At 41.1% G+C, this 27,910-nt stretch overlaps 1 protein-coding gene across 2 annotated transcripts in view; it reads left to right on the forward strand.

Moving 5' to 3' along the window:
* The window catches only part of LOC101879269 (E3 ubiquitin-protein ligase KCMF1), a 50,699-nt gene extending 26,910 nt beyond the window's left edge, over positions 1-23,789 (forward strand). The window contains exons 3-7 of one of the 2 annotated variants that reach the window (XM_034072807.1): positions 11,477-11,616; positions 14,396-14,497; positions 17,734-17,908; positions 19,691-19,973; positions 21,673-23,789. In XM_034072807.1, the coding sequence (XP_033928698.1) occupies positions 11,477-11,616; positions 14,396-14,497; positions 17,734-17,908; positions 19,691-19,973; positions 21,673-21,934 (962 nt within the window). In that variant the 3' untranslated portion in view covers positions 21,935-23,789. The remainder of the gene's footprint in view (positions 1-11,476; positions 11,617-14,395; positions 14,498-17,733; positions 17,909-19,690; positions 19,974-21,672) is intronic. The other variant, XM_034072808.1, reaches the window with a different exon arrangement.
* Positions 23,790-27,910: the final 4,121 nt, after the last annotated feature.

Consider the following 27,910-nt stretch of genomic DNA (forward strand, 5'->3'; position numbering starts at 1 on the left):
CATGTTGACTCTTGTACCATCTGCTTGCCATATTTGTCGTTCAGGAGCCAGTGTCTGACCAAGTATTAATTTTGAATCAAGATGTGATCCAGAACAACAGCAGTGCTTTTGTCCTTCAGTCCCCAGAAAAGATACTGGAATAAATGCTTTAACACATACGCCAAAAGTGATGTGCTACTGTAACAGGGACAGAGCTTAAAATAAAGTATGAAGTCTCATATGTAATGACAAGTGGCCTTTAAAGCACAAATCCAATTAGTTTATTTCTTAGGGGTCAAAGAGTAGAATTCTAACAAGCCTATGTAAAGAACAGGAATGTGCTTACAAGGCAGTCATTGTACATCTATGCTTTTTGTACGACAGTTTGTCAGGACAATGGAGAAGTTCAGAGCAAAGTTCATAGTTTTCTTTTTCCCTAAAAAGAATCCTAAGCTATTAGGATGCTTTATGATTTTAAACATGTGGCTTGGACATTACTCCTGACATTTTAAAGGGGTTATACTGGCAAAGAAAGTAATAGAAAATTTCAGTAGCTTTCTCTGCCAAAATTGTATTGCTTTTATTGAAGTACAGAACAAGTGTCCCCTTACTTGTCAGCTGAGGTGCTTATGTGACAGAAGATCTTCCTACCTTTTGTACTTAATTCTTAGCCAAAGGGAGTAGCTCAAATAATGATTACCTTGATAATATGTAGTGTGAGGTCTAACTGGATTTATCTTCATCAGAACTCAGCTTGAGGCTTTTGTGATATATTTTTTCTTTCAATCACTAGAACAAGCGCACATCTTGGTAAGTGCGTATGTTGCCAAGTCAGAGCATCACTGAATACTGTAGTTCATGTGGAAGGAGACCCTGGAGGTCATCTGATCCAAACTGCTGTTGGAAGTAGGAGCATAAGTTGGGCTTTCCTATCAAGCCAGGTCCTGAATATTTCCCTGAAGGGATGTTTCACCACTTCTGGGTCACCTGTTCCAGTGTTCAGTTCCTACAGTGAATATATATTTTTATTTTCACTCTGAAGCAGCTTGTGCCTGCAGCCTGTACAATGCTTCCCTTTGAAGGATATACCTCTGTTTCCTCCACAACTACTTTTTCAGTATAAGAAGTTGGAGATGAGATTAATTTTGAGCTTTCTCTAGGGTGAATGAACCTCTTTTCTTCAACTGATGTCAAGTTCTCCAGCTGCCTGGGTGGACACAAATGTGTGTGCATGCTTGCAACACAAAAATACCTCCTAGATCCTCTGTTTTATTTCAGTATCTGTCTTGATGGGGAGAAACCAAAACTAAATCCTGTATTGCTTGTGTTGCCTAACACATGCCAAGTAACATGGGGTAATTGCATCTCCTGATTTGATGGTTGTTCTCTTACTGATTTAGCCCAAACCATTTGCTTTCTGTGGTGCAAGGGCACAGTGCTGGCTTATGTTTGGCTTACTACAGTGAGATCCTCTTGTCCATTTCAGCAGAGCTGTTTCCCAGCTCACTGAACCCTGCCTTTGAGCAGCGGTTGCTGTTTTGGCACTTACCAGTATTGTCACATGAGTTGAAAATCCTCTATTGTTTTCATTAGCATCTGTACTTGGTCATGGCTTCAGCATATGGTTCTTGCTGTTGGGGAGCAGCAAGACCAGGGCTGTTCCATAAGGGATAAAAAGCCAGAGCTGAGAGCAGTCACAGCACAGGCAGGGGCAGTGTCCTCACTGCCAGGGTGTGCAGGGCAGGGTTTGTAACAGGAGCAGGTCCTGTTGACAGGACCAACAGACAAAGCAAATCCAACAAGTTATGAGTTCTGTACAGGAAAGCCATCTAAGGCAGGAAGACGGCTGGGAGCTGCTGCAGCACAGTTCATGGCCAGATCCTCAGAGCTTAAATGTAGCTCATGGGCAGAAAATCTGAAGCATGTTCATAAAATCTGAAGCAAAATGGAACTAATGGCAGTTTAAGGGTAATACAATTTGAATAGCATGGCTGCTTGATCAGTGATACAGGAATATATATATACTTTGTAAAATATGGTGTGTTGCCAACATTTAGTTTCTTCAAACATCGGGAAAAATTCAAATACATACAGTTCAACTTGTATAATACCAACATTTTCATCTCTATGTATATATCAAATCAAAGTTACATTATTCATATGAAGAAAAACTAAAATACCTGACTGCTGTATAACCTTGTAAAGAAGTATGTTTTAACAGAAAATAAGAGCAAGCTGTTAAAAAATGTAGTTCTGAATCACCTCTTTGAAAGATTTTTATCTAAGGAATCCTATCGTACTTCTGTCCCATTATTTGCTGTGAGCAAATAAATGATCTGCTCAGACAGGTGGTTGAACTGAGGGAGGAGGTAGAAAGGTTGAGAGCCATCAGGGAATGTGAAAGTGAAATAGATTGGTGGAGTCACACCCTAAGGCAGGGGCAGAGGGAAGTGTTCGAACAAGTGATGGATCCCCTTCCCTCCTACCATCAGACAGAAGGAGAGAACATAAGGGACAAGGATGGATGGAGGGCGGTCCCTCCTCGGAGAGGTAAGCGAAAACCCTTGCAATTCCTTCCTCCCTCCCAGTTGCCCTTGAATAACAGGTATGAGGTCTTGGAACTAGAGGGCCAGGTAAATGGAGATGGAGAGGTAAATGTATCTAGTGAGTCACCTAGGGCTTGTCACTCACCCCCATGCCTTAGAACTTCCCCAACCAAGAAGAAGAGTAATTGTGGCGGGTGACTCCCTTCTGAGAGGAACAGAAGAGCCCATTTGTCAGCCAGATCCATCCCACAGGGAAGTCTGCTGCCTACCTGGGACTCAGATTAGAGATGTTAAAAAGAAACTCTCTGATCTGGTGCAGCCCTCTGACTACTATCCACTGCTGGCTTTTCAGGTGGTGTTTGCCTCTATACCTGTTACAAGCAAGGGTAAAGAGATAAATAGGAAGATTCTGCAGATTAATGTATGGCTACATGACTGGTGCCATAGGCAGGGTTTTGGATTTTTCAGTCATGGGCTGCTGTATGAGACACCTGGTTTGCTGGTGGCAGGTGGGATACACCAGTCCCAGAGGGGGAAAAGGGTTTTGAGGCAGGGGTTAGCAGGGCTTATTGACAGGGCTTTAAACTAGATATGAAGGGGGGAGGAGATTTAACTGAGCCTGTTACGGACAAGCCCAAGAGAAACATGCTAGGGCTTGAAGGATGGCGGACTAGGGAGGACTATCAATCTATTGTTTCATTTGTGGGAAAGGATAGTTTAGACCCTGTCCCGCAGGTGAAAAAGGGTACTAAGACAAGAGTTAGCAGAGCTGACTCACAGAGCTTCAGGTTAGATTCAAAGTGCGAGGGGGTCATAGCTGAACTAGTGAGGCATTGTTCTATTATTAATGAAGACCAAAAGGCCTCCCACCTCCCAAGGGTGCCATCAGCGTGCTCTGCTCGCTCCCTGAAATGCCTGTACACCAATGCGTGCAGCATGGGGAATAAACAGGAGGAGTTAGAAGTCTGTGTGTGGTCTAAAGGTTATGACCTAGTGGCAATTACAGAGGCATGGTGGGACAGCTCACATGACTGGAATGTGCTCATGGATGGCTATGTCCTTTTTAGGAAAGACAGGTCAGCAAAGCGAGGTGGTGGAATTGCTCTTTATGTGAGAGAGCGACTAGAATGTATTGAGTTCTGTCCAGGGGCAGATGAGGAGAAAGTGGGTACGAATTAAGGGACAGGCTGGTACAGGTGATACAGCTGTGGGGGTCTATTTCAGACCTCCTGATCAGGACGAAGGAGTTGATGAGGCTTTCTACAGGCAAGTGGAAGTAGCCTCGTGACTACATGCCTTAGTCCTCCTGGGGGATTTTAACTACCTTGATATTTGCTGGAAGACTCACACAGCAAATCATTCACAGTCTAGGAGGTTCCTCCAGTGCATTGATGATAACTTCTTAATGCAAATGGTGGACAAACCAACTAGGAGAGGAGCGCTGCTAGATTTAGTACTCGCCAACAAGGAGGGTTTGGTTGAAGTGGTGATGGTCAATGGCAGCCTTGGCTGCAGTGACCATGAGATGGTGTTTAGGATCCTGTGTGGGAGGAATAGCTAGCAAGGCCACAGTTCTGGATTTCCGAAGGGCCAACTTTGGCCTGTTCAATCAACTGCGAAGGGAAGTCCCATGGGAAAGGGTACTAGGTGGTAAAGGGGCTCATGATAGTTGGTCAGCATTCAAGAACCACTTCTTCCAAGCTCAGGATCGGAGTGTCTCAATGGGTAGGAAATCAAGTAAGGGATCTAGGAGACCAGCGTGGTTAAACAAGGAGCTGCTGGGCAAACTCAAGTGGAAAAGGAGAATCTATGGATTATGAAAAGAGGGGCTGGCCACTTGGGAGGAATATAGGACAGTTGTTAGAGGATGTAGGGAGGCAATTAGGACAGCTAAGGCCTCCTTGGAAATTAATCTTGCAAGTCGGATTAAGGACAATAGAAAGGGCTTCTTCAAATACATAGCAAATAAAACTAACACAAGAGGAAATAAGACCCACTGTTGAATGAGGTGGGTGCTCTGGAGACAGAGGATACAAAGAAGGCAGAAGTGCTGAATGCTTTCTTTGCCTCTGTCTTTACTCCTGCAGACTCTCCCCAGGGGCCCCAGATTCCTGTAGCCCCAGAAGGAGTCAGGACAAAGGAGGAATTTGCTTTGGTAGATGAGGATTGGGTTAGGGATCAGCTATGCAATCTGGACATCTATAAATCAATGGGTCTGGATGGAATACACCCACGGGTGCTGAGGGAGCTGGCGGAGGTCATTGCTAGGCTACTCTCCATAATCTTTGGTAAATCGTGGGAAACGGGAGAGGTGCCTGAGGATTGGAAGATGGCAAATGTCACACCAGTCTATAAGAAAGGCAAGAAGGAGGACCTGGGTAATTATAGACCGATCAGCCTTACCTCCGTCCCTGGAAAGGTGATGGAACAACTTATTCTTGACACCATCTCTAGGCATATTAAGGATGAGGGGGTCATTAAAAACAGCCAACATGGTTTTATGAAGGGGAAGTCATGTTTGACCAACCTTATAGCCTTCTATGAGGAAGTGACTAGGTGGAGGGATGATGGTAGAGTGGTAGATGTGGTTTTTCTTGATTTCAGTAAGGCATTTGATACTGTCTCCCACAGCATTCTCATAGATAAGCTAAGAAAGTGTGGGCTTGCCGATCAGGTAGTGAGGTGGATCAAGAACTGGTTGAAAGGAAGAAGGCAGAGAGTTGTGGTCAATGGGGCAGAATCTAGCTGGAGGTCTGTGACTAGTGGAGTCCCTCAGGGGTCGGTGCTGGGACCAGTGCTGTTTAGTATTTTCATCAACGACCTGGATGAGGGAACTGAGTGTACCCTCAGCAAGTTCGCTGATGACACTAAATTGGGAGGAGTGGCTGACACACCAGAAAGCTGTGTTGCCATTCAGTGAGACCTGGACAGGCTGGAGAGTTGGACAGGGAGAAACTTGATGAAATTCAACAAGAGCAAGTGTAGAATCTTGCATCTGGGGAAGAACAACCCCATGTACCAGTACAGGTTGGGGGTTGACCTGCTGGAAAGGAGTGAAGGGGAAAGGGACCTGGGGTCCTGGTGGATAGGAGGATGACCATGAGCCAGCAATGTGCCCTTGTGGCCAAGAAGGCAAATGGCATCCGAGGGTGCATTAGAAAGGGTGTGGTTAGTAGGGCAAGAGAGGTTCTCCTCCCCCTCTACTCTGCCTTGGTGAGGCTGCATCTGGAATATTGCATCCAGTTCTGGGCCCCTCAGTTCAAGAAGGACAGGGAATTGTTTGGAAGAGTCCAGCGCAGAGCCACAAAGATGATTAAAGAAGTGGAACACCTCCCTTATGAGGAGAGGCTGAGGGAGCTGGGTCTCTTTAGCTTGGAGGAGACTGAGGGGTGACCTCATCAGTGTTTACAAATATGTAAAGGGTGGGTGTCAGGATGATGGAGCTAGGCTTTTTTCAGTGATATCCAGTGGTAGGACAAGGGGCAATGGGTGTAAACTGGAGCATAGGAGGTTCCACATTAACATCAGGAAGAACTTCTTTACTGTAAGAGTGACAGAGCACTGGAACAGGTTGCCCAGCGGGGTTGTGGAGTCTCCTATGTTGGAGGTATTCAAGGCCCATCTGGACAAGTTCCTGTGTGATGTACTCTAGGTTACCCTGCTCTTGCAGGGGGGTTGGACTAGATGATCTTTTGAGGTCCCTTCCAACCCTCGGGATTCTGTGATTCTGTGTGATTAACCTCCTGCCAGATTTAGGAATATGTTACTTAGATTTAAATGTTACATACAAGCAGTCTGTAGCTTATTAGGTACCACAGATGGATGGTAAAAAGAAACAGTTCATATATTGCTTGAACTTCACATAAAATTTGTGGGTTGCGTGTATGTGTGGGTTGGGGCTTTTTGTGTGGTGTGTTCCCTCTTGCCCCCAGGAAAAATTGTCTAAACACTGTTGAGCTTCAGATTTAACTTCACAAGCTCCTGTTGGGTCTTTAACAGTATTCTGATCCTTTTCCTCCTTTGTATTTTTCCTTAAACTGTTAAAGCAGTGGCTAATGAATCTTCTCTTAGATGCAATTTAGTCTGATTTAGTTTACTAAGCAGCCTTGTCTTCCTAGCTACTTTGAAAAGAGGGCTTTAGAGGTCCAGAGGAGTTTGGATTGCGTACTCCTGCTTTTGTGTAGAAGGGTATTTGGAAAGAACAAAATATATTATCTGAAAGATTTCTTTGTGGCCAGAAGGGATAAATAATTCTTTAGTTGTGGGCCAGTTGCATCATAACAGTTAAACAACTGTAAAGTAAAACAGTAATATAATTTTCTGTTGCCTCCCTTCTGCAGCCATGAAGGCATGGCCTCTTTATTCCCATACTCCTCTAGTTGTTAGGGTCTTTCTTAGCAAGTGGGCCATTGTTGGTCTATAACATGACTACATGTCTATTCGTAGTTATGATGCACTTGTAAAAATGAAGCAGGCAGAGAAATATCCATTCAAAAACCTCAATGCTAAAATTAGGCACAAATTACCAACTTTTTTTCCCCTTAATTATATCTTAAAAGAAAATGCATCTGGTGGCCTGTATTTCAAATGAAAAAAAGGATAGATTTGGATTATAAGAGGTGAATTAAAGTTGAGGAGAAAAAAGGGGAGGAATAAACTTATACAGGAAAAACGTTTAGATTTGCCAGTGACTGATTTAACTTCTAACATGTGCTTTCCAGATGAAGGTGTGTTTATTTGGCATGTCCATATTTGTTTGTATTATGAGAAAGATGGAAGGAGTCATGAGTGGGAGAACATGCAGGAGTATAATCAGGAGGCTAGAAAGAACTCAGTTTGGGTTTTTTGGGGGAGGGGGAATGGTTTTCTTTTTTTTGTGGTTTTTTCTTAATTAACAAATGGGTTGTGTCATGTTGTTTAAAAGTGAAGGCCAGAAACACGGGATTTAAGCATACTCATCAAACCTCTGCACTCTGTGATAGAATACTGTGTACTTACTGCTGGCATTTTTGACATCTGGACTGAGTTAACAGCATGTCCAAGGAAAAGATATTTTCACCTGCATGCTAATCTGTTTACTACTCCCTTTAGATTGTGGCATTGTGCCCTTTGCTTATCTGCAAAGTTGAAGTTGGTACTTATGCTTTACTTGAAAAATGTACATGAAGTAGTGAGGTTTATAGATAGAGGGTTTTGGACCACCTATAACTTTGAGGGACTTTTTTTCTTTTTAGATAGTAGATGTGGAATTACTTTTATATGCAAATCCAGCTGAAAAATCCAGAGTAAGATCATTTGCCCCTTTTTTTTCATTAGCTTGCCCATTTGAGTCTGCATGTTGTTTCATCCTTTTCAGTATATAAGATGCCAGCACTTGGATAATTCCCAGAAATTAGTCTGCTCCACTAGAAAGAGTCTTCAAAGGAAAATTTAACTTTTGGTGTTCTTGTGTGCTTGTATGTGTATGTTTGCAGTGATGGAGAATTTCATTTTTCTAATCAGTAAATAGGTGTTGCATTATTATCATCATGAGGGTCATACCAAAGCTTGAGGGAAATCAGAGGATCAACTAAATAAACTGTCATTAGCTTTTGATGTGTGTGTGACTGGCATTTCTGCTATTCCTGCAAGTATGCAGAACTTTTTTTTTGCAGAAGTTCTTGTTGCAGTATTTGGTTTCAGAGAACAATATAGTATTTACACATGCTGTTTGGGGCAGATTAAATGCAGTTAAATATGGAATTTTTAACTGTTCAGTTAAAAAATTTGGCTGTCTTATTTACTTTGTTATGAAACTATTAAAGTTCCAATTTTGTTACATGTTTAGGACATACGAAGAGTGAGAACTAAAGTTTACATTTTCTCTGTGCAAAGGCACTGTAGAAGAATGCTTTTAAAGCTTTCCTTTTTGCTATATATGTAACAACTTGTGTAATAAGTTACTTAAATTAAGCTTTTTCTTCATCTAATTGTAAGAAGGGTTCTTTCAGCAGTCCTCATTGAAACACTTTGCATTTATCTGTTCTAAACAACTGTCATTTTGAATCCTTTGTCTTACAGGTATATTTTTTCTGAAAGAATATCTGTTTCAGAGTCTCTGTAGCTGGTCCATTCAGAGACTTGGTTTAGTAACTGCTTAAAATATAGTCCCATGTAAACCTTGTTAGTGGTTTCCTCATTTGAAACCATGACTTAGGTAAATTGTACTTGAGTATGGTGCAGCATATTGGTGGTGGGTTGTGGTTTGTTTTTTTTTTTAACCCCCACTCAGGTTTTTGCCTACAACAGAATGGGAGTTTGAATGTTATTCTTGGAGAAATTGTCAGAGTACTTTCTGAAATATGTACTGAAGTTAACAGTGTTTAGGAGCTCCAGATTCAGTGAATTATATGTCTTCTCTGTGTGTTATCTGAAACAGTCTCCATAACATTCAAACTTGGAGCAGGTTAATTTTCATGTAAGTCTTTATTGCACATTATGTAAATAAGAGGAGATGGTAAAACTTCTGAACACAGTCTCATAAACACTTGGACAATGTGTGTGGTAGTTTTAGAGAGGCTATTCCTGTCCAAAGATAGTTGTGTATGTAAATAAATCTGATTGGTTCATCCTGTAGGATGATGTTGCTTAACACCTGTACCTAGCTGGTGTTGGAATGCTAATGATGTAACACTGCTCCAGGCCCAGTGCTTCTGGTCACCTGCCAAAGTAATTGTGATACCAGTGTACTCATATAGAATAAAAAACACAAGCTTGTTGTGAATAATGGGTAAGAACAGATAGTTTTAAAAGCCTTGATGTGGGGGGAATTTGCTGGTCCTGGGTTTGAGCATTCAGAACATATTATTGCTTAACTTGTAAACCAAACAAGCAGATTTAAGGGTTTGTAAAAAGTTTTCTTCCAATCTGATAATATTGTTGTCTTCAGTTGAATATGGTAAATACAAATGTTGGTTAGTGACCTCTCCCACCTTTTCATAGCTTTACTGGTTCTTCCCAAGGATTCAAGGGAATTGGGTAAGGACAGATGTTCTGAATTAAGACCTACCACATGTCCTATTGTTAGGATGCCTGACAGCCTGCTAAGGAAACACCCATTCTGTGTGTTGGGTGACAGGTGAATTTAGAACTGAGTGCTGATACATGTTGTGCAATGACCTTTGTGATTGGCTCTCATAGTGATTCCAGGCATCTGTTTGTGTTGGTACTATATAAATGATTTGCAGGTTGGGGGTGGGTATGCTGGTCTTTTGAGCATGTCTTCCAACTTACATTTGCACTTTCAGTCTGTACAGTTCTGTTTCAGTACGGTTCTGTTTCACGTCTCATACGCAGTTCCATTCTCTGAAAATTCACTTCTATGCTTTACTGTATGAAGCAGTCAATGAAACCTCAAATGCTGCTTTGGAGAACTAAGACTTAATTGGCTGTAAATTTTGATTTGGATAGTTGGATATAGTGTTTTCTTCATGTGTATGTGAATGAACAAACCTAAATTCAGGATGATACTCCAGCTTCTTACAGTGGTAGTTAATTTGATGAACCAGTTAAAATGCTCAACGTGTCAGGTAGTGTTCCTTCTTTAGCAAGTACGCTTTGCCTCCTTGGGCATTTCTTACTATGCCTGTTAAAGGGATATCTTTCTCTCATCCTCTAGCATTTAAATGCTGTAGAAACTCTTTCCAGGTAAGAGAAACAGGGACTTACTGAACCTTAGCTTTGTTCTGCAGTATATTCAGCCTGATTATGTATCTTTAGCTATGCATATTAGCATGTTACTGAAGTTGATTTCCTGTACCATCTTGGAGTGTTAGCCCTCAAAACCTAGTTATATCTGAAGTGCTCTGTTAATATAGTGGATAATAGGTACGTACCTTTTTAGCTTGTACATCTTTTGTAAAGTTGCAGAGGCAAAAACGCTCTTCTGTTCTTCCCAGTCATGTTCTAAAGACATCAATAGCAGAAGATGTCATAAACCTGAGGAAACTGCAACTTAAGTGGTCAGAAGGATGTATTCCTAACACACTAGACAGATACTGTCTTGCAGTGCAGGACATGAGTTCTAATATCTGTTCAGACTTGCTCAATTTTTAATTTATAGCAGAATATTCATAATTTTATGGAAAATCTTTTCAGGTATTTACAAGTGAGTGGCAGCAAGAATGTCAGTGAAAAAAATTTAAATTACTTGCTGAAGAAGATCACATCTTCATTTAAATGTGAAGTTTATTCACGTTTCTTGTTTTATACATGATACCTACACAAGATGAGAGAGAAAAGCATTCTTTTCTTGTATGGCTTGATGCATTTCATGTTAAGTTTTTGGAAATTCTGCATTAGCAACTTAGAAGTGCCTGTTTCTTATCAGAAATGCTTAAATTCAACACACCTGAAAGTTGCAACCAGTGTGTAACAGATAAACTACTTTTTCATTGTCAATCAATTATATTACATATTCAAGATGTTTCTAAGACTACTTACTGCAAAGCAGTTGTTCAGCTACGGTGTAAATGTTGACAAATGCTGTCACTGAGGACATTTAAACTTCTAATCTAAATTTTTGAGGTATTTTTGAGAGTTCAATTTTTGAAAACCTCTTCCTATGATTGAATAATACCATAGGTGACCCTGTATGTGGGGTGGTAATAAGGGTAATGGAAAAGTGAGGGTTTGTTAGTATCAACAGCATATATACCTAAGAATCTTTTCTCCTTCTGAATACTACAAAACTTGTCTTTGCTAATGAGAATGAAATGTAGTCTGTCTGGTTTTGTCATAAGAATTTGCACACTTCTGGAATACCAGCCTTTATACAATGTTAAAATAGCCATTTCAATTAAATATCAGATTTATTTGGCAGTGATTACATTGAAATACATGTATAGAGATTTACATGAATAAAATAAACACTACTGCTTTGAAGTAACCTCTGTTTAAACACTTTGTTACAGATTTGTACTATGGTGGAGAAGCTTTCTCTATAGAGCAGCCACAGTCTTTTACTTGTCCTTATTGTGGAAAAATGGGTTATACGGAAACATCTCTTCAAGACCATGTTACTTCTGAGCATGCAGAAACATCAACAGAAGTGGTAAGATCCTCCAGAATTGGCTTTCAATTGTGGTAGACATACATTAAAAAGAGTCTCCCTGCTGGAGAACTGGTAGCCTCCTGTTCTTTTTCTTTCTTGAAGCATAAATTCATTTAAATAAAATATAAAAGACTACAGAAGAATATAGAAGTGTTATAGGGATGACATACCTATGTTTAGCAGCAACATCAAAATTCTGTGTTGCATGTGTGTTGTCATATGATGAGCTTGCTTTCTTTCATGGTTGCTGTTTGTTTGTCCTGATACAAAGGCTGCCATGTTTAGGAGATTATTATCCTGGAAGACAAAACTTAGAACAGTGTTATGGGTTACTCTGTGTGGCTATGCCTCCCTTTTCACAATCAGTATGTAACTGTCCTGGAGGCTCATATTTGTGCAAGTCTTCTGTAACTGTAAAAGAGGGGGAGACAATTTGATATGTGCTTCAGATAGTTTTTGTAATGGACCTGGTATACAGGTGCAGTGAAAGTTGTCATTCTTCTGAAACTGTTGCTGTTAAAGCAGGGTATCTCCCATCCCTAACTGGGTAGAACATTTATTTCTGTTGATATTTGTTCATCTGAGGTGTTAGCTCCTGCTGTCTTGATGGTCTTTGGGAGTAGGAGAAATGATGTTAGCAGGACATCTAGAGTGCTCTTGTCTGGCTAGATTCCTAGAAAAATGTGAATGCTTGAAGTGGATTATCACTAATACATTGTGAAGAAATTGCGTACAAATAGGTTCTATATTCTAATCTTCTAGTTGGCTTAACTTCCAAGGAATGTGGAAGAAAATTAACCTTTCTGCTCCAACCCTGTTAAGGATCTTGTGCAAAGGACAGGGGAGCTGGTTTGCCTGCCTATTTGAGACTCCAAAGGTGTTATGATTGTCCTTAAGGACATAGAAAGTCAAAATGTTTACTTCGCAAATAGTTGTGCTGAAGGATATAGTTTAACTTAGTGACGCACAGCAGTTTTTATGATCTCTTTGAGTTTTTCTTTAACTTTACAACTTTCAAGTGAAGCATCAACCGTTGAAAGTTCCACATTTGGAGGATTTTATGTGGTGGCTTAGTACTGCAGTTCCGATTTGCACCACTTGATGTCAGTGGTACGTTCCTGCCAGAGAATGTTAGATTCCAGATACTTAAATTTGACACACCCTTGTTTGCAGCTGTGACTTCCAGAACTCAGTACATGAAGCCTAGATTTGTGATCCTAGACACCTGCGACTCCACTGATTCCTGAAAGAGGTGTATGTGTAAAGAAAAAGCAAGTTCCTTTTTATGAGTCAGTCTGCAACATTGTTAAATCTTTGTTCAAAATAGTGATAAAGGACAATATTTTAATCTTTGGATATGACTGTATTTCCTAAATTCTGAATCTGGCTTCTGTGATAAATGGTTGTGTGCATATCCAAGCATAGAACTGCTTGCACGGTGAAAGACTACAATATTACTGAAGAAGAAAATATGGATTCTAAATATTTGTGGTCTTAGGCATTCAAGCAATTTTTTCTGTTTAGATACAGAGCTTGTAGTGTTTGTATTATCTCTGTCCTTCCAAAGATGTGTTATATTTTAGATACTTATTTAGATATTTTGTTTAATGGAAGTTTTCAGAGGTGGAATCACTTTTACTTTACAGTGCACATCTCCCTGGGCCCCTTTTTTCAGAGAATTTTTTTTAATTCATTAAATTTTGCCATTTGTATGTTCAAGAGTCATGTTCTTCTCAAAGCTGACTACTGAAGTTAAAGTGGTGTTAAAGATGTGACAGCTATTGTCAAAAGATGCTACAGCTGAGATATTACAGTAAACTTGTTTCAAGACCTTGTCCTCACATCCATAAGATGAATGTGTGTGCTGTTACATAGGTGTTCTTAATGCCCATGGTCTTTTATGATCTGTTGTCAAATACTTGAGTTTATGCATGAAGAGTATTGGGAACCTGGGCTTTATATTACAGTCAAGTTGTTCCATAAGGTCAAGATTATTTGGCTGCAGTGAACAGAGATAAATGAATAGACAGCAGCTGCATTTAACTGTCAAAGTGCTGTTAATTTGAGCATTTAATATGTGGGGGAAGATTTTTGTGGAATTTTTTTTTTTTTCCTGTCATCTGTGGAACTTCAAAAGCAAACTGCAAAACTAGTGTAAAGAAAAATGGAAGATGTTTTTCAAGCTGTTTCTGAAGTTACTTAAAAAATATGCCATAATTATGGTAGTTTGTCTTAGTTAACATATTTCTTGGTTTAAAAGAAACAGATAAACCACAGACAGAGATCAGTGCATTCTGCCAGAATACTGTTGTGTAGGTATATGGGGAATAGCCCCTCTCTGCCAAACCTATAGTTACACACTGCCTGGATGGGTGGTCCCAGTTTCATACTTCTGCAGATACTTGCACATTGTTTTGTCTGCTGCAATGAGTGTCAGGCAGATAAGTAGTAATCCTGTATAATCAGACTCAACTGTTCATGACAATTTGTATACAGATACTAATTTTTAAGACATTTCAAGCTGAATTTGAAAATTCTGGCTCTGGTTTTCCTAACATTCTGAAAATTGGAAAGTAAAAGGTATATAAATTTTTGGCTGTACTTGGATATATTTTTTGTATTTTTTTAATATATTGCTGTCAGAGTTTGTGAATATCTTGACTGTGATTTCAAAGCATAAGAATTGTGCCCACTTGTCTAATGATTGTCTCAATAATATGAGTTCTGTTTTGTGTAAAAAAAAATTATAGTCATGTTTTGACTTGCTTTGTCATTTCAGATCTGTCCAATATGTGCAGCATTACCTGGAGGGGATCCCAATCATGTCACAGATGACTTTGCAGCTCATCTTACACTGGAACACAGAGCTCCTAGAGATTTAATATCCTTTCCAAGTTGGGGCAAAGAGGCTAGACTGTTTCATCTAGTAGCCATGATAGCTTTTTGCTTTTTATGGTCAAAGGGTCATACCTCCAGGTTTCATGGAACTTAAGCTGCTAAAGATCTGTATGTCAAAAATAAAAAGGTTCATTTACTAGTTTAAAAGATTATAAATACTAGATTGTGAAGAGACTGTAGATAAACTTGACAGTGCTTTCCGCTCTAACAGCAAAGATAAAGAATTTGGGCACTGAGAAAGTTTTATTTATACTTGCACTGTGGTCTGTCCCGCCTTATCATTAGTCTTGACGCTGCTTTATGTATCCAGATGCAGTAGTGTGCTTGTAGGTATTTGTGACATGATCTGAGAATGATTTCAGCTCGGCTAGTTTTGGCAAATGATTTTAAACTTGCTTAACTACTTTCAACACCATGTTTTGAAAACTTATTTTCATTGTTACTGACACATACCCTGCAGAACTTTCAGATTTCCTGGGACACACACACATACCTGGGTCAACTGATTAAATACAATTTGGTTTGCACTTTTATTTCATGTAGCCTCCCTACAGTAAGCAGTATCTCTGAAGTATTCCTTGTCTCATTTAAACAAATGGACAAAATGAGTACATTATTACTCTGGTAGTGGCTCTTTTGTTTAAAGATTTTTAAAAAGGAAAAAAAAATTAAGCTCTAGCAACTGGAGTAAAAGAAAAATAAGAAATAATCCAATCCCTAGCAACTGTGTATTATGCTAACTGAAGGGAGACAGCATTTAAGGAGATGGCTCCACTTCTGTTATGATTTTGTTTTAGTGTTACCATGGTTTAAGGTCAGGACAGACTAACTGCACATGTTAATTACTGCAGAGTGCATGTAACTTTCTGTAGGCCAAAAATCTTCCCACTTAGACTGCAATTAATTTCATACTGAAATGAACAAGATGTTTGAGAACTCACATCTCTTCAGCTTTTTCTCCCAAACCAGTACAAGAGATGCCACTGGATGACTGAAGTTGGGAATGAATACTTGAGTTAGAAAAAATCTTTTCTTTTCAAATGCAGAGTACTGCTTTATTGTCAGTCATCTCAATGTATCTTTCTTGGATAATTTTGGGAATGAATTGTCCATGATTCAGCATAAAAGACAATGCATATGGAATTTTCTGCTTGTACACTATTGTTTGTCTTATTTCCAAAACCTGACAAGAAGCATATCCTGAAGTGATTATTCCATGCTGGACTTCATGTCTACTGCAGGCAGGTCTGAAGTAGGAAAAAAGGATGTGCCAACACAGGAGAGAATAACTGTCAAAGTCAGGGAGCTGATAGAAGGCTGCTCTCTGATACCATTGTGTTGCTGTTCTGAACAATTTCACCTGAAGTTAAAGCTGTACAGAACAACACTACATGCTCTGTAACAATCTTCATGTACAGAAAGGATATAGAGAAGGCTCTTCACTTGCACTTCTTCTAGAATGAAGACTTCTGTCACAGTCTAAGTTTTTCTTGTTGGGTCTGCTAAAGCTCGAAGGAGCAGCTGCATCACTGCATATTCATTAGACATGTTATTTTAGTTTTTGTGGGTTTGTGTTCTTTTTTTCTTGTCCCAGAAGGCTGAATATGTAACTTTGTGAACCCATTGCAAAGTGTGTACGTAATTCCTACAGTCTGGGGACAACTCTTTAAAGCCCAGTTTCTTACTTGAGTAGAAAAATATTTACAAGTTTATTTAAAAAGGCTTTTCAGCATCAGTTATACAAATGGTTTGTGCATGGATATTCAGTTAATCTTTTTGTCACAAGTTAAGGTTTACAGAGTATTGTTACTCTAGCATAGACTTGGGCACATGCTTTGCTAGTATTTAAAGAATTATCTTAAACCACTTTAAAAGCTGCAGTTAGGAAATTTACCCCGTGGTCCTGTGTCTGAAAAAGCTCCAGGTACTGGCCTTTTCTGTCAGGTCTAGTTATGACAAGCTTGCTGAACTGTGTGTGGACAGTAGTCCACCTAATACAGTACCTTGTCTTCGGCAGCATCTAGTTTTAACACACTTAGAGGTGCAAGGTACTCTGTGGTAGGCAAAGTGTGTTCTGTGTCATGGGAGGTTTTCCTCTTACACCCTAGATATTAAGTGTTTTACCCTGTAGTGTAACTAATAGGTTTCAAAAAGGCAGACATTCTGTGAGCTCTTTTTGTAAGGCCAGAAGTTCTTCCTTGCCATGAGAAGTCTAGTTTCATGGCAAGATTTTCAGTCTTTAAGTTCTTGACCTCCTCCATGATATCCTGAGGTTCTGGGCTGTAACTGTGTTTTATGAAAAGTACATTGGACACAGTACTCCTAACTGTATGTTACTCTTACGCAGTAATGGATACTGTGGTGAGCCTAGTATTATAAAAACAAAGAACATGGGAGATATGAAGATCTAAACCAGAAGTCTAGTAACAGTAAAATAAGATAATCAAGCCTTTGCTGTTTCATTTTGCACTGGTGGGTTATACTAGTGGTTTTTAAAATGAACCCTTATCTGGACTGTCTTGGAGGGATAAGTATTAAGAACTTCCTGACAAAAAAAATAATGTTCTTTTTATTTCTTAATTTATATGAGAAAACATACAGAAGGTAGACTTGAAATAGAAGCATCTGGTATGGAGAAATGGGGGAAAATGAAAGATGACATTGTCGTAACTGGAATTAATGGTATTTCTTTGGCTAAAAGAGGAAAGGTAAAAGTGCTGAATACTCCAGAAACCTATCATTTCTTAGGTATTGAAGTGATGAAATTTCTTGGATAAAAACATGAAACGCAAGTCAAAAGGAATACAGTGCAGGTACTTTGGATAGGTATGGCAGTATTTTTCTTATTATTATTTTCAGTACTTAAGAATTGGGGAGGGAAAATAAAGTTCCTATCTCTCTGTGATAAGCTTGGCTGAACATGCATTTGTCAGTTTCAAATTTCTGAGTAGAAAACTTTTGATCTAAAAAAATTTAAAATGAATCCTAATGTTTCTTAGACATCATAAAAAGCTGGAGAGTGCAGGGAGTTTGATGTACACAGGACTTGTGTGTGTTGAATTCAGCTGACTAACTCTGATTTGCACTGTAGCAACACTTTGTCTCAGAAGTTGGATCAGTATGCATGAAGAGCAGTGTTCACCTGAGTATATCATCCATAAAATGTTGTCATTTAATTCCCAATGCCAAACAGTTTGGCTTTCTTAACTTCTTGGTTACGATGAATCCAGTGGTGTTCGGCATGTACGTCGGATGTTCCACCCAGGCCGGGGTTTGGGAGGCCCCCGTGCACGTAGATCAAACATGCACTTTACTACCACTTCCCCTGGTGGGCTTTCATCTTCTCAGAGTTCGTATTCTCCGAGCAATAGAGAAGCCATGGATCCTATAGCTGGTAAGAGCTATAACCATGGATTTTACCCCAGTGTTCTCCTTGCACAGAAAATAAAATTCAAGGTGATAGTAGCTGCCCTGCTTTCTGTTGGCCTGAAGTTGCATGTGTAGGTATACTTCACAGTGCTTGATGTGGTTGATGGCTACTTGTAGGTGAGCAGTGTGCTTAGCTGGGTTGTCACAGGGCCTGTGCATGGAGGTGCTGAAGCTTGAAACCACTGGCTGTCACTTGTGCTTTTAATTCCTAACAGCATAAGGCTTATTTCTCAACTCTGATCTGTGCAAAGGTGCTGCATATTTTTTTACAGGTGACTGTGTTCAACTTTCATTACCTACTTTTAATATGTCTTATTTTGATTTGCCATGTGGATAAAGGTGTTCATGGAGGAGACTCTTTCAATGAAGATGAAATTAGCTGAATTGCATATAAATGGACATTTAAAATATGTTCAGTTTACATTCAGGCTGCTGTTTGAATGCCAGAACTCGCTAATATCATGGATTTATTTTTTTAGGTGAAGTTATAAATTCTTATATAAATGTATTGTTGCAAGTATTTTCAGTGTATTTTGGTCATGTGTAGAAAAGCTCTGGAGGAGAAAGGGTGTCTCACTTTCAGCAGCAGAAAACAATTAATATATGTCTCTGGGATTCCCAGGAGTAACTTGTTTGGCATTTTCTAGCAATTATGGTGGAATTAAGTTACTTAATCTTGGTATTGCTGAGTGCTGGTAAAAATTACTTGACCATTCTGAGTTCTTGAAATAGAAAACTGTAATTTTCTTATTGCCTTGAAGAAAACCTTTTTTAGAAGGATTATATTTTGTTAATGGAAGGATAGTTATCATGACATATATAGTAACTTGTCAATACAGAATTAAGGGGCTTGTCAATACAGAATAAAGGGGCAGAAGCTGTACCACCCCCTCCTTTGTCTGGCTTTACATCAGTTAACAGCAAGCAGGTTATATAAGAAGTATCTTCTGCACAGGGTGCAGAGGAGATTCTGCAGTAATACACTGAGCAATGAATTGCTGCTAATACTTTAGAAATTTCTTTGTAGATGAAACCTGCTATAAGCATTTCAATCCCTCTGAACTGGAAGACTTTAAGGACAGAGTGTGTAATTGCTAGGTCTTCTCTGTACTTCTGTCAGAAATATAATAATTCATACAGTAAAAATAATTGACCAGTTCTAATGTGAAGCACTACTTTTTTATTGTGTATGTTTTATTAGATGTTTGAGGCAGTGGTTCAATATTTGCCTTGTTGCTGCAGCTCAACTTCCCTGTAGGATGCTGGAAAGGTGAAGCCTGTATTTGAGGGGAATAATAACTAAATTAATTGTTAAAAAAAATATTGCCAACCCAAGCCACAATACAGTAATTTCTTAGTCATCTGCTATTTTGACTTGAAGCTTCAAGGAGTTGCTGCAAAGGGCATACCCTGCTCTTGCAGTGGGGTTGGACCAGATGATCTTTCAAGGTCCCTTCCAACCCTTGGGATTCTGTGATAATTTTCCAGGCATTCCATGTAGATTGGCTCACCTGTTATTCTGAAGGCAGTAAACTCTTGACTTACTTGAAAGAGATCAACATAAGTGAGTCTTAATCTTCCTTACCCTTTGAGACATCTAATGCTAGGACTTTTATTCTGGAGCTTCATGGGCTCTTTTGGTTTGTTGTTTGATGTTATTGAGCGAGAAAATGAATTGATGAAGGGTGTATTTAGTCCATTGTGTAATGCTTATTTATCATCACAGAAACTTTCTCTTCCCTGGCAGAGCTTTTATCTCAGCTATCAGGTGTGAGGCGTTCTGCAGGAGGACAGCTCAACTCCTCTGGCCCTTCTGCTTCTCAGTTACAGCAGCTGCAAATGCAACTGCAGTTGGAACGACAACATGCACAGGCAGCAAGACAACAGCTGGAGACTGCACGCAATGCAACTAGACGCACCAATACGATCAATGTTAACACCACTATGACACAATCTACAACAACAACCAACACATCTAACACAGAAAACAGTCAGCAGACTATCCAGAATTCCCAGTTTCTTCTCACGAGGTAACTTGTTCTGTTTATTTACTTGTATTTACCTCTTACCATTTCTGTTTGCCTTGGTTCTAGTAGACCTACAGCTCAGTGAAACTGAAGCGTTAGGCACATGCCCTAGTAAAGCAGTGTCTGATCAGATATATCCCAGAGTTAATGAGCTAATTAATCATATGGAAGACATTCACAGTAGACATCAACAGTGCTCACAGAATGTGTGATACCTAAAACCTGCTTCATTCACATTTCTAGTATGAAAGCAAAACTGATAATTTAATATCCAAGAGTAGGTAGCAGTTTATAGGTGGCCGGAAGGGCATTATTCTGCTTTTGGAAAGCCAGCTCCAGGAGCTGGCTGCAGAAATACCCTGTAGTGATCTAGTATTCTTGAAAAGGAAAGGCAGTCTCACAGGTGTGCTGGTACTACTTTTGATGCACCTAGAAATGCATTTAAGGAACTAAGCTTGAGTATAAATTTCTGCAGACCTTGAAAAGGAGGTTGTTTTTGTGACTGGGCTGAGTAAGTTACTTGTGACTCCAGGCAGGGGACTTCTGCCAGATTCTTCATCAAATTTGCAGCTAATATAGGCACTTTTGTTTGCATTTGTAACATCTTTTTAAATGTACTGTCTGCTCCCAAGTGGTAGGTAAACATTGGTTGCTGCATCTAATTTTCAAGAGAAGCAAAAGGAATATTTTGTAAACAGATTGTGCTTGTTTCCCCAACTGCTTCCAACAAAACAAGTGAATTTCCAGTGATACAACCATACAGGCTTGAGCTGTAATGGAGAATCAAAGACAGCATTTTTTAATAGAAAACCATTCTTCAGTTAAAAACTGAAGGTTGAAAAGGGTTTATATATTAATTATTTTTAAAGACTGGATAACAAAGCAAATAAAGAATGCCATTAATTAGCAGCTTTACCTGGTTTAGAAATCATACTTCCCAGGGTTATTTTAAAGAGGAGTCATCCACTGTGTCATTCCAGTTCTGTTAGAAAATTGGGTGCTGACTTGAAATAAAAATGTTTTCCACATCTCCCCCACCATGCTGCCCCATACATATTCTTGTTTGTTTGATATTTTGGAAGAGTGTGGACATTTCCAGAGCTCCTGTGTCAAGAAACTTGGATTTGAGTTAAAAAAAATTTATCAAAGTGCAAGCCAATGCAAAAAACTCATATTGTTATTTGGGAGACTTAATCAAAATACCTGCAAATTCCACTGATTGTGACTTTCAGAGTTGGAGCAAGCAGTTTGCTTCCCTATCAGGGCACACTAATCCAGGAGAAGTAGTGGAATAAGCTTTGCATTGTGCTTTTGAGAATCCCTAGGCTTTACACATGCAGGCATTTATTTTGTGGCATATGTGAACTTAGAAGTTGGTGTAGAAACAAAAAGAGGCACATAATGAGCGTGTAGGATATCACAGCAGCTCTCACTGAAAGACTTCTGCATACCAGGAAACCTCACATATAATTCCTGATTTTCCTCTAGCTTTGGGCTCTGCTTTGAATGCTATGATAGCAGTAGGGAAGGAGTGGTTGGTTGCATGCATGCATGTTGTGCTGAGGTGTTGAAGGTTGCCAGAGTAGGCAGGACTGTCCTGAAGCAGTGGTTTTCAAGTGCCTTTTGGTACCTGCCAGTAGTGTCACTGGGGAAATGGGCTTTCACCAACTGCCTGTCTTCCTCTTCCCTTGCTGCTGTACAGGTTGAACGATCCGAAGATGTCGGAAGTGGAGCGTCAGTCTATGGAAAGTGAGCGGGCAGACTGCAGCCTGTTTGTTCAGGAGCTTCTACTGTCCACTTTGATGCAGGAAGAAAGTTCCTCCTCAGATGAGGATGAGCGGGGGGAGATTGCAGATTTTGGTGCTATGGGCTGTGTAGATATTATGCCTCTAGATGTTGCTTTAGAAAACCTAAATTTAAAAGAGAGTAATAAAGGAAACGAGCCTCCTCCACCTCCTCTTTGATGACATCCCACTTTGCAGACAATGTCCTCTGTGCTGTATTTGCCAATGAAAGTGGACAACAACTATCTTGGGTTTGTTTTGGTGATTGTAATTTCAGGTCTGTCACTCTTGTTACATTGTGTACATTCAAAAGAAAGAAAGAAAAGATATATATGATAATCATTTCCACTTAACTAATTTTGACTTCTAGCAGGTAAATGTAGGTTGTGGTACAGAGCAAAAAGCTCTGTGTCCTGTACCTTGACATGCAAAAGGCTCTCCTAATACTCCACATTCAAACTGAAGAGAAAAACAAAAAATCTCTAATGAAGCTGCTGTGTGTATTTATGAATATTAATGAATAAAACTGCTTGGATGGTTTACCTTAACTACTGCATGATGTTTTTTGCAGCGTGCATGAGTTTTAGTGACCTTGTCATTTAAAAAATTTAAACACAAGGAGTAAAAGTATAATACCCAAAGCTCTTTCCCATTATTCAAAGGTTACATGACAAAAAGGTTAGTGCAGTTTATGGCCACAAAATAGCTTTTGAATAATATGTGACAGAATGGCATCTTTATGTGCTGTTACTGCACAGGATGGAAACTCTGCAGTGGGATATATTGCTGTGACCAGGGCATGGTGTTTTGCTGTATGTGACTATTATGTTGCCCTGTTAGCCATCACCTCAGTGTGGAGTTGAACTTCATTTTATGCACCTATAGGAGACCGAACAACAGTAAGGCCACTGCTGGAAGCTACTGAGAGGGGCTTTTGTGTGCCCTGAAATCAAATGATGTTCACTTTTTTCAAAGTTTTTCCTGTTTGTGGTTGTTAAATTTTTTCATTGTTAAATATGTTTTATTCAGGTGTAGACAATTCATATTTTCACTGTTTAAAAAAAAAAAGTTAACCTGGATCATGTTGTCTTTAGTTTTTGAAAGCCTTTCACAGTCTCAATCATGTTTTGAGTTATTTATGTATTTGCTTCATAGTTTGCAGAGACCTGTCAGTATCAGGAGAGCTCGAGGGTTCAGATTCCCAGATTGTCAAAATATTACAATTGAATTCTTAATGATAACTTTAGCATCTTTTATTTATTGTTCCTTTTGGGTTTTTTTTGCTGGCATAAAAAGTTGAAAAAGCCTTTTAGTGGAATTGTGCCACCTACATGCCTATACTGTTAACCCTGTTGGTTTGCAAAACAAGAGAGTATGGTGTTCTTGTTCATAGAAGTTTGTAATAGCCCCAAGACAAGGACAGAATGGGTATGTTTGGTTTTGGTTTTTTTTCTTTTTGTGGTTTTATTTTTTTTCCTTTGGATTTTTTGAATGTAAAGTTAGATTATTAAAACCAAAATGCACACAGCTTCTGATGAAAATTTAAACTAGGCTTATATCATAATGGTGTCTTCCCAGATCTTCCTCACCTCACCCCCTCTCTCTTTCTATGTATCCTTCCATCTCTGCAGCATTGCTAGGGTTTTAGAGTAAATCTACAGACTTGAACACCAGATGGTGTTCTCAGCAGAACTGTGATGTGTATGCTAATCCAACGTAACAGCAGCAAAAGAAGCAACCCCATAGGCTGAAGTTTAAGTTCCATTCTTTTTTTTCCCTTTAAATCCTCAAATCTTGGTTGTTTTCACATAGAGCAGCAGTACTGGCTTTGTTTTCTGTTAGTCTCTGGAACAGAAAATGTTTCAAGAGAAACTTTACATGAGGCCTCTGGTTATCCTGAGCGTTACCCCCAGTAGGGACTTTTTTATTGATTGTTGAGGATTTGCAGAAATTTTTCAAGCTGTAGTCTTTTAAAACACATCTTCTGCACATTACAATAAGACACACGGTTCAATAAAGCATTTTGAAGACTGTTGTTCAGTTGATTTTCTTTGGGTTTGATGTATTATCCAGATACTCTTATTCCAGAAACTTCTGCAGCTGTCTTTAATTCCAGCTGTGATTCACATGGCCACGCTTTAAACCCCCATGCTTTTGACTGGCGATGAAGTATGTAATCCTGACCTCTTCACAGGTAGGTGAATTCGAGTTTGCATGGAACAAGATGCATTTCAAGTAGGTTCTCTTCAGTGTGTTGCCATTTGGACACTTGTGTGACTTCCAGACTGCACTCTACTTGCTTTGGAGAAGGTGCAACCCAGTATTATCTGTGTTTACTTAGAGGCTGAGTATATACCAGCTTGGATTTAAAGGTATTTTTGTGCATCACATTCACTCTTACAAGTCTTCAGTTGGTGTCAGGAGTTTTCTTGGTGTGTTTGGGGTGGTTGTGGGGTTAATTTGGTGTGGGTTGTGGTTTTTGTTTGGGGGGGGGGGTTGGGCTGTTTCTGTTTTGTATTTTAGGTGTAGAAGTAAACTGAAATAGCCACCAGGAGGTGTTCATAGTATTTTGGGTGTATTTCATGTTTATTTTCAGGGTTTTCAGGGCTGCAGTGGACATAGCCTCAGGTGTTTTGCAGGAGCATCCTGTAGGGGATTACTGCCTTTTCCCTGAGAAAGAACAAAACCTCCTCTACACAACAAAAGCTACATCGAAGCACACACTGTGAGCACACCCATGCCAGAAAATGGGACCCTGGTGCTTCACACAATCACAGAACCGTTAGGGTTGGAAGGGACCTCTGGAGATCATCCAGTCCAATCCCCTGCCAAGGCAGGGCCACCACAAGCAGGTTACACAGGAGTGTCCAGACAGGTTTTCAGTGTCTCCAGAGAAGGAGACTCCATGACCCCCCCTGCGCAGCCTGTTCCCATGCTCTGACACCCTCAGTGTAAAGAAGTTCTTCCTCATGTTGGGGTGAAACTTCTTGTGTTTTATTTTATGGCCATTGCTTTGTGTCCAGTCCTTGGGCACCACTGGAAAGAGTCTGGCACCCTGCTCCAGGCCCTCCCTTCCCCCCCCCCCCCCCCCGAGACATTTATATGCACCAATGAGATTCCCTGTTGGTAATTTCTTCTCTGGATTTAACAGGCCCAGTTTCTGCAATCTCTCCTTAAGGATGATATCCAAGTCCCCTGATACTCCTTGCACTCTTTTCCTGGAATTTCCACAGTTGCTGGAGTGTGGTGAAACCTGCATCAACCCAGTTACAGAAACCAGTCTGAACCTCCTGGTGCAGCTGCTGGGAGCCTGCACGGAGGTTATGGGGGGTATGTGGTTGAGCTGGGTGCTGTTCTGCCTGGTGCTGCTGACACAGCATCCTGCTCTCACTGGTCGCTGCCAGCTCTCCTGGGTGTCAGCCTTGTGCAGGCAAGGACGAGCGGCCAGAGGGCCTTTGGCAAAGAGGGGGGACAGAGGTGCCCGTGTTTACTGCCAGTAATTTATAGCAGTTGAAGGGATATGCAGACTTGTTTGACGGGAACGAGCTCTCTCCAACTGAGTGTGGAAAGCTGACTTGGAATTGCACCATGCTGTTTGTGACCTGCGGAAGGTAGCGCTCTACCACTTCTGAGTGGCTGACCCAGAGGCTCACACAAGCTGCTGTGATGATAATGCATGTTACCTTAGATTCTCTTCCTGTTTCACTTGCATGTGGTATCACTGCCCTCACTGTTTCCCTGTGATGTTTGTGGGGTGGGGGCTGGTTGTGGCTGGGATGGGCCCTTTCCCACCTCTTTGCCTCAGGAAGGGTTTTTGGCCTGCAGCTGTGCTGGCAGGGGGCTGCAGGTGGTGGAGCTTGGCCCAGAAGCTAAGTATCTGTGTGTCCCATTGCATCACTCCATCTTTCTTTCCTTTCCTTTCCTTTGACCTTCCTCAGGCTCACCTCTGCACCAGCCCACGGTGCTAAACAAACAGGCTGCTTTGGAGGCCATTTCATCCTTTCAGCTCCGGAGGCAGAGGTGTGGTGTGCGTGTGCCTGGCACTGCTGGAGCCCCTGCTGCCATGCTGTGTCCTGCACTGAAGGGCAGTGACCCTGAGGCTGCAGACGACCTCCTGCAGCCTTCCCTGTAACTGTGCTGTCCACTTGTGGTTGCAGAGTGCCCGATGGGGATACAAATGTGCTGGGCTCTGGTGTATTGCACAGGCCTGTGTGCACAACAGTTATTTTTGGGTATTTGCACAGCCCAGTGCTCAAAGTTACTTGTGGGGAAAAAGATGTGAAAAAGGAACCGTGCAGCTTCTGGCTTCTCACCATGTTCTTCTAACACGGCAATGGCTGGAGCCTCCTGTAAATACTGAAGCTGCAGGAAGCAGAGCCCCTGCAGCTGTGGGGTTTGCACGAGAGGTACGAGCAGAATACAATCCGCAGTGCTGCCTCCCTGTTGGACCAGCAGCTCTAGGGGGTAAGGGGGGGCGCAGTCCTCATACACCTTGTGGGACAGTGTGCAGTGTGCTGCAGTGTGGTGATGGTGGCCTTGGGAGCTGCTGTAGGGAAGCCTGAAGGATGGGGTGGGGGCCAGGAACGAGAGTTGTTTGTGTGGATCTCTGCACTGATCGGTGGGAGAGGGAGCCAGGGAAGGAAAAGAAAACACAGCGAAAGGGAGGAGAGGCTGGCGGAGGGGGCGTACAGGCAGAGGCAGGCGGTGCTTAAGTAATGATCAAGGTGAAGAAGAGCAACGAATGGGGGTGGTAGAGAACGAGGGTGAACGAATCACCACCACCAGGAGCTGAGGCCCCGCGGCTCCTGCCTCCACCTTACGCTGCCTGGTGCGCACGAGAGCACCGGCCACAGCCAGTGACCACCTCACCCTGGGTGCTCCACAGCGATACCACAGCCCATGGCGGGGGATCCTCCCGGCTTTGGCCTCTTTGTCTCTCTACAGAGCAGCCCCTGCAAGGCTGCTCAGCCCCAGCACCACACATGAGAATCATGGCTGCAGTATCTATCTATCTATCTATCTATCTATCTATCTTATCTATCATCTATCTATCTAATCTATCATCTATCAATCTCTCCTGTGGGGTGCTGCCCATTCTCACAACTGACAATGTCCAACATGGCCTCCTACTGCCCACATACCTGATGCAAAAGGGTTGATCCGTGGACAGTGATGATGGGTTTGCAGCAGGAAGGTTGAAATTTACCCCAGAAGGCGCTATGTAAATAGCTGTCAAGGCTTAGAACTGCCTTGTCTTCAGCTCCTGATGACTGAATGAACAAAGGGCCCCAGAGGGTGAGAACATCCTCAAACACAGGACGTGTATCTTATTAGCAAGAAGCTGGCAAATGAAACAAACTTTAAATGTGTGCTGAAGGGAACTGCCTTCATTATAGTACTGAAAATCCCACCTCCTTGAAATAAGAGACTCTCACTCACGGAACACGTGCAGTAAAATAAAACTATACTGTGTCTTTAAAGAGAGACTCTAAGAGCCAATGAGTGTAGTGATAGCATCACTATAATCATTATAAGTGCCATACACCACCTCGTAACTTTTGCACATAAATCTGATGAAGATGACATGGGCTGTGCTTGATTTGTGGAAATGCACCAATGAGCATCCTGTGCAGAATAAGCAATGTCTCCTCTTTACTAGACTTGTAATGTGTTGCAAGAGCTGTCTTTCAAACAGACAAGAGGAAGGACAGTTGTTTCTCTCTTATCAGCAATATCCCATCCCACTGCTGCCTTGGATACACAGGTGGTGAAACTTCCCACAGCGAGAGAAACTCATTTAGCCTTGGCTTTGAGAGGTAAACCATGTCAGGCAGTTCCTGCAGCAACAGGCACTCCGGTGGGATGCTTTCTGGTACAGCATCCATCATCCTTTGTGTACCCATGATGCCACTGGTTTATCCCAGAATCAGGCAGACCAGGACACTGAAGCAGCCCAGATGTAGCTGTGCTTGGTAGAGAGTCCACTTCCCTCACCCCCAAGCTGTCATGTAGTGCATCCCAAGTGATCCTAAGTGCATTGAAAGGCAAGGTTTGTATTACCTATGTTATTCCCATTCCACAGCAGACCCTGTTAGGGACTGACCAGCTGCAGCAGCCCCCAGCACCTCTTAGAGCAGAACAGCACTGGAGGCTCAA

This window comes from Melopsittacus undulatus, chromosome Z (genome assembly GCF_012275295.1).
Source record: "Melopsittacus undulatus isolate bMelUnd1 chromosome Z, bMelUnd1.mat.Z, whole genome shotgun sequence".
Lineage (NCBI taxonomy): Eukaryota > Metazoa > Chordata > Aves > Psittaciformes > Psittaculidae > Melopsittacus > Melopsittacus undulatus.